This window comes from Danio rerio, chromosome 23 (genome assembly GCF_052040795.2).
Source record: "Danio rerio strain M-AB ecotype USA chromosome 23, GRCz13ab, whole genome shotgun sequence".
NCBI classification, from domain to species: domain Eukaryota; kingdom Metazoa; phylum Chordata; class Actinopteri; order Cypriniformes; family Danionidae; genus Danio; species Danio rerio.
The window spans coordinates 9,132,982-9,145,000 of record NC_141043.1 but is presented as its reverse complement, the minus strand read 5'-3'; the positions used below and the strand labels follow the sequence as shown (position 1 = coordinate 9,145,000).

The 12,019-nt window shown below is 36.6% G+C and overlaps 1 protein-coding gene across 1 annotated transcript in view; it reads right to left on the bottom strand.

The window, feature by feature from the left end:
* xkr7b (XK, Kell blood group complex subunit-related family, member 7b) overlaps positions 1-10,817 on the bottom strand; it is a 146,379-nt gene extending 135,562 nt beyond the window's left edge. The window contains exon 1 of the mRNA XM_087305633.1: positions 10,333-10,817. Coding sequence (XP_087161759.1) covers positions 10,333-10,808 — 476 coding nt within the window. The 5' untranslated portion in view covers positions 10,809-10,817. The remainder of the gene's footprint in view (positions 1-10,332) is intronic.
* Positions 10,818-12,019: the final 1,202 nt, after the last annotated feature.

Sequence of the window (12,019 nt, the reverse complement as noted above, 5' to 3'; positions counted from 1 at the left end):
GTAAAAAAAAATTATTTAACATCCAGAAAAAGCTCATTCTGGACCTTCTAAAATTGATGTTACACATTTGACTACTGATATTCAAAACTACTGTTGACCAGTGAAGACTGGTTCCTGTGAGCTCATGTGTCATATATCTGAGACAACAGAAATGTCCACTAACAAACTACAAATAGAGAGATAAAGGACTGCACATATGCCCTAATGTGACATAATACTGTGTAAACACCCCCCCCCCCAACCAAATACATACACACACACACACACACATATGTAAAACAGGCCTGTGAGTATGACCTCTAAAACAGTGATCTCCACCAGGAGCACCCGAGGAGCTTTTGGAGGGTACAGGAAGCTCAGGACCGATTTAAAACACTAACACAGACACACACGCACACACAAAAACAGTCTGTTCTGTTCTTCTTCAATCATGTCTCAGTCAATCAAAGACTCAAAAGTCTCTCAAAAGCAACAGGTATAAAAAAATATATATAAGCTGACATTAAGGCACATGACATTTTTTCAGTTGAAGGACTTTTATTCATAGCATTTACGCTATAGGTTGTCAATCCCTTGGAAGAATAAAGAAATAATGTACAATATGCAGTTTATTAAATTTTATTTTATTAAATAGTAGTACTGTTGTACAGTAATAAAATGAATCATTAATTATAAATATATATATATATATATATATATATATATATATATATATATATATATATATATATATATATATATATATATATATATATATATATATATATATACTCTCACAGCCTCTTCACCCTTTTATATTACTCCGCCCACACAGAGTGACAGCATATCAATAAACTCAAAACAATTTGACAAATATTGCAGGGCAACATAATGTACTTTTGAGGCTTTTTAGGCAAGATTGTTGTTATTTAGAATGCAATTATGCAGTTTATTTATAAGGATAGTGCTTATTTTAATATTTATAATTTCTGAGAGATTTCTGAAAGAAATTAGCCTGTCTTTGACCCAAGACAGTTGACGATGTTCATGCACAAAATGGCAACAGCGACCGCATAATAAGCTAAAAAACATAATAATAAATAAAATCATAATACATTTCTAAAATAATAATAAATAAAAACATAATAAATAGAAAAACAATGCAATTTCTTACTACAGCTGATTAAATTATTAAACAGTTAAATTATTTTCTAAGTCAATTCCTCTCTTATGTAGGCTCTAGTGCTGTATTTATACCATAGTAATATTGTGATTCCCAATTGCAACAGAGAAATACTGGAAAATGTCTGTAGACTGATGGCATTTCATGCCGTTCAGCCTTATAATCTTAAAATGTGAGCAAAATCACCTGTTTTGTCATCACTTTAGACATTACCCTAGAGATCCATACTAACTCTCAGATGACGCTGGTGACGTAGCAACAGTCTCTGCTATCTGACCATCAGCTGCATATGGGAATAAGTGGCGGAAGAAAGTGGTTCCTCTTATAAAAGGGTTTTGTGACTACCTGTGCTTGATTTTCTTTTTTATATAAACAATTATGCCATCGAACTGTTGTATAAACACAATATCACACTTGTAGTAGTGCGATATGGCTGCATATAGTCACTGGTGGGACACTAAGTGCACGCCTGCACACTTCCCACAGGTGCCAATATACAGCTTTATTGCACTGCTACTCGTGTAATATTGCTCATATATATATATATATATATATATATATATATATATATATATATATATATATATATATATATATATATATATATATATATATATTATATATATATATTAGGGATGCAACAATACAGTTAGCCCACGGTTTTTTAACATGGTTTTCGGTTCGGTTCGGTTCTGGCTTGACACATGTTTTTTTTTTTTTTTTTTTTTAGGCAATAGGAACAGTAAGAGGTTAAGGAGAAAAAAATAAAAACAATTTATTGCAATACTCATTTTGTTTTACTTAAAGGCCAAGAAAAGTACAGTAGTTCCTAGTGTATTGTATAAATAATGAACACTGAAATCTCACAGCTGCTGGTAGGCCATGTACAAACTGGGAAACACATTAAATCCTACACTTTGAAAAAAAACATACATGTGGAGCTAATAAAGATAAATTGGCCATTTCAAATAAACATATTTGTACTTAAGTAAACATAAATAAACCATCTTAATTATCTTGGTGCTGAAACAATGCGAGACTGTAGTCTGTAACGCGGATCGAGTGCTTTTATAAAATGGCAAAAGCCTCCATCTCCCATTACCGAAAATGGTTGCAAATCTTTAGCAATAAACACCCGCACTGCCTTTGTTATTTTATGTGTCTCTCAGAACCAGTGGAGTATGTTTGCTTGAAAGATTCAGCGAGGGATTGTTGCTATTTGGAGGACTTTATTACCTTCTCTGCTGTCCTGCCTTCAGACAGTGATATTGCTGGGTGATGGCGCTACAGATGTGCAGTCATGGTAATGCGTGTAAAATAGGGTTGGGCATCTAAGCTATAATGCCGATCCGATACGCATCTCGATACAAAGAATACGATCCGATATATTAGCGATACATTTGTGACATATTGCGATGCAACACGATACGATTCACACCCATATCACGATACGATGCGATATTTCAGCACTAATTAGATCAAGTTTATGAGATGTGTGAAAGAGGATGCTGTGCCATTGAATGAGTTTGATTATTTGTTAACCAAGTAAAACCAAGACTTTTTTTACAAACTGGCTCTTCTCTCAGAGCCAGAGTGTCAGTTTACAGTAGAGGGCCATTTTAGAACATATAGCACATATTTAAGTATTTTCAAGATAAACAGAATGTATAAGTGCAATATATATTAAAATATATATATATATATATATTTGCACTCTTTCAACATAAATAAATTTAGCATTGCACAACAAGAATTGTGATTTAACTTTTCAACTATGAAAACAAGTTTTACAAAGATATTTTGCCACTGATTATTCAAAACTTAAGGTCGTGAACTAGCAGTGTTATGCTGCTTTGAAACATCACTGTCACTGTAAACAACAGGCTAATAAAAATATAACAAACCAGCAATCTTCTTGCTGTGAGGTGGTCAAACTACCCACTGTGCCACCGTGACACCCAATTATTTTTATCATTATTATTATTAATATTATTATTATTATAATTAAATAAAAATTAACAGGAGGAGGTGTTTAAAACCTTCGTTCTCCGTGACACTAGGCTGAATATCTTTGCAGATGAACAATGCAATAGCATTCGTTATTGGCGTAGAGCGAGCAGAACTGTTGCGCACGGAAAAAAAACTTGCAATGCTTTTCTCACCACTTTTGGAGCTGGTTGAAGCAGTGCGAAAGCCGGGGATGCAGAAACACTGGAAGATGCTTCCACAACAACACCGTGGCGCTGCTTCAAGTGAGATTTCAGATTAGTCGGACTGCCCGCGTATTTTACAGATGCGCGGCACATTTTGCAAATTGCATCTGTCCTGTCATGTCGTCCATCCTTAAATCCATAATGTTGCTTGCCATACTTTAGATTTAAAACTCAGTGGGGAATAAAATGTTTGTTTTGCTTCTCGCACTTTCTGAGGGCGCTCCACTAGCTTCATCCGCACACCTGATACACTGAGTTGTAGTGTGTGCACATCCGCAAATCCGTTGCTAAGGCTTACTTTATGTAGGTCGATTAAATTATGCGCCAAAAACAGGTTGACAACACTTGTTAATAAATAAAAATACATTCTATATTAAAAATATAAGCTGTATCTCGGAAAAATCGATGCATCTCGCAAAAACCGATGTATCTCGATTTGCTTCCAAAATTTCATTCATCCTCTGCTGCTCAACCGATGCACTCGCATCGTGCACGCGCATGACCGCGTATCGATACATATCGGTTAATCTTCCCATCCCTAGTGTAAAACAATGCTTGCACACAGTTGTTTTTTGTTTACCGTTTTTTCTTTTATTGGCATTATACTTAACAGCAAAACCTAAATGATTTTGAAAACTGAAAAAAGACGCATGCTTTCTCGTACTGTTGCCTCACTTCGCCAGAGCTTCCTTCTACTGTTGCCTCAGCCTCACTGTACCGCCGCTCTCCATGTTAAAGTGTGAAATGATGGTCAAGCGCCCCTTAACTTTAGAGCAAAGTGATTGGATATTTACTCGTGGGGAGGAGTTTCCTTATCTCAGCTCATGGATTTAGAGGCACACACAGTCAATTCGGGAAGATATAAAACGCACATAAATTATTTAAATGCACAATCGAGAAAACCGCAATTCACAAGCGCGTATTGAACCGAGGAGGTCGTACGGTACAGTACGGTTCAATATTATATTGAGAACCGTGGCATCCCTAATATATATATATATATATATATATATATATATATATATATATATATATATATATATATATATATATATATATATATATATATATAAATTATATTGGTACTGGTTACTATTTCTTGCATAGTTTCTGCATATTCAATTCAACTTAAATACAGAATAAAGTGGCTGTTTGCATAACCAAATGTATCCAAATATTTGATAAACAAACATGCAAAGACAGACAGAAAAATAAAGAGCTCTCAGACATCTTCAGGCTTCCATATCAGTCGGACAGCTATTTCACATGGACAAGCACATCAAGCCATGCAAATATTTCCACACAGAGATCTCCGTTTACAACTGTTCACAATAATAAGTCATATTTCGAGAATTCAAGTGGGAGGTAAAGAAAGAGAGTGAGCGAGAAGGAAAAAGAGGTAACAGGAATTTGTTGTGGAGAATGATGGCAGGAAATGCTATGTCCTCTCCCACACAATCACTGAAGACGCACAGTCCTCCCCAGCCCCTGTGTTAATAATTCAGCACTTAACTACCAGTAAAACACTCTTTCACACACATACACACACATGTGAGAGTCAATCGTTTCTTCTGTCCCTGCATTGAAATCAGGAGAGCAGCATTAGACGAGGGGAAAGCCCTTCTCATGCATTCTCTTGCATATTTTATACAGTATTTGTGAAATTCTAATATGAACTTCTACATCCACAATACTCACATTGCAAGGATCTGCAATGTAGTTGGGATTATAGTTGACCAGACATTACAGTTAACAACAAAGTGGAGTCATTTCAAATTTTAAACTTCCAGTGAAAGGTTATTATTGGCACACGTTTTTAGGCCTGACTGTAAGAATTTGAAGCAAACTTGAGCCATTTGGGCACAAAAAATGAAAGGTTTGTAGCTTAAAGATTAATTGAACATTATATATTATTTACTCAATTAAAAGTAATAGTGTTATTATTATTATTATTGTTGTTGTTGTTGTTGCTATTGTTTCTATTATTAATAATATTATTGTTGGTATTATTATTATTATTATTATTATTATTATTATTATTATTAATATTGTTGGTATTATTAATACTATTATTATTATTGATATTATTATTATTATTATTATTATTATTGCTTTTGAATACTGTTTAGACTCCCCAGAAAATAATAAACTATTGTTTATTTGATTTTTTTGTCTGTTGTATTGAACTCATTTAACTATGCACGTTATTTTTCATTTATTTTATTTTCGACTTAGTATTCGCTATTTTTTTTTTTCAAAATGAACAACCAATATAAAACACTTTACAGTTTGTGTGGCATTAACTATGTCATACAGTCTTGCACAGAAAAGATTAAACACAATGACAGAAGCACTTAAAGAATGTATTCGTTATAACTGTCACTGACTCACTGACAAAGAGACATCAAGTGTTGTCTAGTATTAACAAAAAAATCCTTTTAATTTATTATCTTTCAAATCGTAAAATATGTGATTCAGCCTTAAGATATATATATATATATATATATATATATATATATATATATATATATATATATATATATATATATATATATATATATATATATATATATATATATATATATATATATGTGTGTGTGTGTGTGTGTGTGTGTGTGTATGTGTGTGTGTGTGTGTGTGTGTGTGTGTGTGTGTGTGTGTGTGATTTAATTAGGAAAGTGACAGTTTATTTATTTCATACATGGAAACAAAAAATGCAATTTTTTTATAGAAAATATAGAAAGTGTTTTTTACTACAGTAAATGTATGTATGTATATACTTTTTTTTTTTTTTACTTATAAGGAAAACACGGAAATATTTGAAAAAGGATAAAAATTTCAGAAGGGGGCTATAAATGTTGCCAGTTGGACGGCTTGACCAACGAGGGTCAGTTCAACACTTTTTATTCTGAATGATGGAATGAATACTAAAGTTTCGAGCTCTATCTTCATATCCACAACAAGTATTTTACTTCACATTTTGAGAATGTTTCCAAATGTACTTTCTGAATGTACTTGTAGACATGCTGTACAGTTAATGTGTCAAAAATTACCAGTCTCTGACTTTATTCAGAGAGCTGTGTTGTTAGTTTTATCTGACCCAAAATACACTTACCATCAGTGTAATTTATTATGCAATATACAGTTAGATGACAGACTTTTACGCTTTACATAAAGATCAGAAAATTACACTAATAATGCAATTGTGTATTTCCCAGCACAGCAGAGCAGTAACTAATGCTAGTTTATCAACCTTACTCCACAACAACTACAATTAAGCACAATGATAAGACGGCCTACAGGGAGGAGATACAGCAACTGGACACTTGATGCACCGACAATAATCTGCTCTTTAACACCAACAAGACCAAGGAGCTCATTGTGGACTTCAGGAAGGGACGAACAGGCTCACATGATCCCATCCACATCAATGGGATGGCCGTTGAGCCTGTCTCATCCTTCAAGTTCCTGAGGACCCACATCTCAAAGGACCTTTCCTGGACCACTAACACCTCCAGCCTGGTCAAGAATGCTCACTAGCACCTATTTTTCTTAAGGCAACTTAAGAAGAACCAGCTTTCATCAGCTGTCTTGGTGAACTTCTACCACTGCACAATTGAAAGCAACCTGACTAACTGCGTCACAGTCTGGTATGGAAGCTGCTCTGTTGCTGAGCGTAAGGCACTGCAGCGGGTGGTGAAAACTGCCCAACGCATCACAGGGACCACACTGCCAGCCATTGAGAACATCCAGAAGAAACCCTGTCTGCGCGGAGCACGCAGTATTCTTAAGGACACCTCTCACCCTGCTCTCAGATTGTTTTCTCTCCTGCCTTCCGGCAGGCGCTTCAGGCTCCCATGGACAAAAACCAACAGACTAAGGAACAGCTTTTCCCCCAGAGCTGTCTCCCTTCTGAACTCTGCCCCTCACTGACTCTTTTGCCACCAATACACCCCCCACACTCCTCTAACTTATACTACTCACAATCACTGCACTGTTTAACATTTGCACATTTAAAAATTGCACATATTCATTGCACTGATTAATTCATTTGAACTGCACATACCCACTGCACATGCACATTTCTATTTATGTACACACCCACAGTACATATACATTTGTAATCATGTTTATCTATCTGCACACTTCTGATTAATAGCAACCTGCACATATATTCATTGATTGTAAATCTCTGTTCATAGCTAATGCAACCTGTATATAATGTTCATAGTACATCCATCTGTAAATATCACCATAGTTTTTCTATAACTGCACTTTATAACTTATACCTGTATCCTGCACTTGCTGCTATTGCACTGCTGGTTAGACCTAAACTGCATTTTGTTGCCTTGTACTAGTACATGTGTAATGAAAATAAAGTTGAATCTAATCTAATAATGTATTCAGCAACCTTTTAGAAATCTCCTTTAGTCTAGAAGTTGCACTCAAAAATGATGCTTGCTGCTTGCTGTTTAAACTACTTAATTACAATCAGCTGAAAGAACACAATTCTTGACTTTTGTGGGGGACAACTTAATTGTTTTATGTTCAATCCACTTCAATTTGCAAACACTAATACAGTGGTGGCCAACCCTGTTCCTGGAGAGCCACCTTCCTGCAGATTTTAGTTGCTACCCATATCAAACACACCTGAAGCAATTAATTAGGACCTGAACACCACGTGATAATTACAGGCAGGTGTGTTTGATATGGGTTGCAACTGAAATCTGCAGGAAGGTGGCTCTCCAGGAACAGGGTTGGCCACCCCTGGACTAATATGTTAACTCATTTCCTTCATGTTGTCCCAACAAAAATTGATTGTGTGGAATCCAGCATTTTTTACACTGCCTAACCTCTTCTTATGCCTCATGGCCTGACTCTGGTTTGAATGTGTAAGATTTGAAACCCCTACTGCTCATTTCTAACATTTTGTTTCTGTGAGATTCACTTATTTAGTTGCTTCTGTCATTTAAAAGCCTTTAAAACTCATTTAAAACGACACACATAAACAGTGTGCTTTTGCTCACATTTAAACAGCAAACTAAAAAAGGTACAGTACAATACATGATCTGTTGGCTAGTTTTAGCTGAGAAACACCTTCTGGGGAGCGCAGATATTTATATTACATCTGTTGAATATAATAAGTTTCCTCATTCATTCATTCATTCATTCATTTTCTTTTAGGCTTAGTCCCTTTATTAATCAGGCCTTGTGACAGTGAAATGAACCGTAAACTTATTTATGCAGCGGATGCCTATCTAGCTGCAACCCATCACTGGAAAACGCCCATACAACCTCACTCACACTCGTACACTATAGACAATTTAGTCTACCCAATTCCCCTTAGACCACGTGCCTTTGGACTTGAAACCTGAGCACCCAGAGGAAACCCACGCGAACACAGGGAAAACATGCAAACTCCACACATAAATTAAAGGGATATTTCACCCAATAATGAAAACTACCTCACCATTACCTCAAGATTAAACTTTATGAGTTTCTTTCTTCTGTTGAACACAATAGAAGATATTTTGAAAAATGCTGATTGATGATATCTATTAATTTCTAGTAATGGATTTCAATGGGTGCCATCAACCTGCATTATTAAAAAAAAAAAAACTTATTATGTGTTCAACGGAAGAAAGAAAAGTGAAGGGTGAGTGAATGATGACTGAGATTTTACATTTTTGGGTGAAGTGACCCTTCAGAAACCAACATACTTCAATAATTTTCCCAATTATAGTACACTATGTCATCCCAAAGAGCACTTGATGCCCATGGAGATCGCCTAACAAGCTTTGGCAGTGTTGAAAACTTCTTCATGAACAGAAAAACAACAATTAGAGGACAACAGAAAGAAAGAAGACAACACAAGAATGAGTTTTAGACCTCAGAAGAAGAAGAAGAAGAAGAAGAAGAAGAAGAAGAAGAAGAAGAAGAAGAAGAAGAAGAAGAAGAAGAAGAAGTTGCTAAGCCAGTGATAAGCATGTGCCTGTTTTATCTCAAAAGAGATATGCTTGAATCTGTAGACTATACTGTTGGATTTACTGTTGAATTGACCAAGCTATTTTATTGGTCGGATATTTGAAGAGAATATTTGTGAAAAATTTCCTTTTAATGACCCAACAAATTTTTATTAAGTCATCACAATATTAGAAACATAGCACTGATGTCGCTTTAGATGTTTAACTATCAACATCATTTGACAAAAAGGCTCCAATTTAAATACATATAACATTTATGTACTGTGAAGTGTCCCTCTTTAAAGTTCAAATAGCTTTTCTAAAAATAAAATGACACATTATGGGGAAAATAAGGTTTCAATGTCATTCTGGGCATATCTTAATAAAATAGAAATAAGGTGATATCATGTTAAATGTCGTTAAATATTACATGACAACTTCTTGCGAACACAAATCCAACTTCAATGAGCATTAAGGTTGCATATACAGTATGCTGCAAATCGCCTAAAGAAGGTAAAATAAATATGATGCATGCTACTCATATTGCAACACAAACCTGGAGGAGCTTTATTGGACCAACTGAATGCCAGTGCACACAGATGCCTTCAAAATCAGAACGCATGTTTATTGGCAAATAAGTTGCTCTTATTACTTGACTGCTTGCTCCAAAGGACACGGTGAACATAAGCCAAACGCAACATCCATTTCAATATAACCTGAGGGTGACGTGACCGCGGGGCCACCAGAGATGGCACGGGGCGATCTGTCCACTTTGGCACACCATCGATATGTTGGCAAACAGCAAAAACGCGCAGCCAAGAGGAGCGAGTCGGGATGTAGACAGACAGGGATGCAGCTCATTCCATCTGCTCCCAAAGCATCACCAAGCCACAATAAGACTAGCATCCCTTCCAAGGAAACAGACACTCTGGATGGAGATGCATCACCGCCACGCGTGTGGGCTCAGAGAGAAGTTGTGCATAACGCATCTTACCTCCAGACCTGGCCGATCTGCAAGATGTGGATGATGGACTGGAAGAGCCACATGCACACTCTGCAGCATTTCCGCGTGCCGCTCGCAGGCAGAGTTCTGCCGCTGCCGCTCCGCCGGTCGCTGTCCTTGGTGCTGAAATTGCATCCGTCCCCTCCCGGAGACGCGCTCATCTCCGAGTAATCATACACGAACCACCTGAAACTTAACACCTGAACCACCGCGGAGGGAACCACCACGAACACCAGCGTAAGCCCGAACCACCAATAGTCCCGCCTCAAGTAGTAGTCCGCTGCCAGCCACAGGTCGGTGGCTCCGTCGGAGAAGAAGACCAGGAGGGCGCAGAGCACCCAGCAGCAGTCCAGCAGAGAGAAGCGCTTCTCGGCGTGAGGGAGCAGAGGAGCCGCGCTCTGCTCAGGGCCAAGCAGACACCGAGAAGCGCTCTCACACACGGCTGCTCCATCCGATTTAGCGGCCATGTTTGTTGTAGAAAGAGAGTGGGCAAAGGAAAGCGAAGTACAATGAGAGGGGAGGGGGATGTGTGTGCTGAAGAGTGTGTGTGAAAGTTCATGGGAGCGTTGGGAGAGAGAGAAGAGAGGGATGGATGAGGAGAGATAGAGAAGGGGAGGGATTACGGACAGACCTCGGGGATATAATTGGTTTGCGGAGGGATGCAATCAGCCCTGTTTCACAAACATTTTGTTGGAGCGACTACAAAGATGCGCAGCGGCCTGTGAGACTTTTGGTTTGCTTCATGAACGTTACCACAAAATTGTGGGAAAATTCAGATTTGATGAGAGTGAAATTAAAATGAACGACAGGTGGATTCAATCGTAGTTCTACTATATATAGCTTTTTTTTAAACTCTACAGTAAATGCAGCTTATAGCAAAAATGTCCAAATGAACTGTGATTCTTTTTTTACTTTCCATGAAGTTACACAAAATGATTAAAATAATTGAATATCCTTATTTTATGTATTCGGATAATATGTGAAAATGAGGCTTCAAACATCAATACAAATAAATTATTGTTGCTTTATTATTATTTTGCATTATAATGTGTCCTCATATTTATTTATCTGGTCAGGAAAAAAAAAACAATAAATATATAAAATAATGTGCGCATTTTACCCTGATTTACAGAAGACACGCACCAAAAAAATAAATAAAAATAAAATAAATTCAGTGCAACATTAGTCTAGCCATATACCAAAAAATCTTGTCTGGTTCTTTCAGAAGGAACATTAACTCTATTGAAGGATCAAGTGCAGCACTACTTATCTGTCATTTTAAATCTTTATTTCTTCTTTCCTTTAAACCTCTACATGGCAATAAAACGACACTTAACATACTTTTTGTCTTATTTGATATCTAAAGTGGACATTTTACTTTCATATATGCTTTATATTTAAAGTTTCGTGTGTAATTTCATTTAATAGCAAATCATTGTCTTTGACGATATGTGAAGCAGCATTATCCGATTTGTAGGCTATTTAATTTATTGAGTAGCTTCAATAGTTGACAGCATATTCTATATATATGCATTCAATTAGTGATTTATGAGGGCGACACGGTGGCTCAGTGTAAGCACTAGGTGGTTCGAGTCCCGGCTGAACCAGTTGGCATTTCTGTGTGGAGTTTGCATGTTCTCCCCGTGTTCGCGTAGGTTTCCTCATGGTGCTCCGCTTT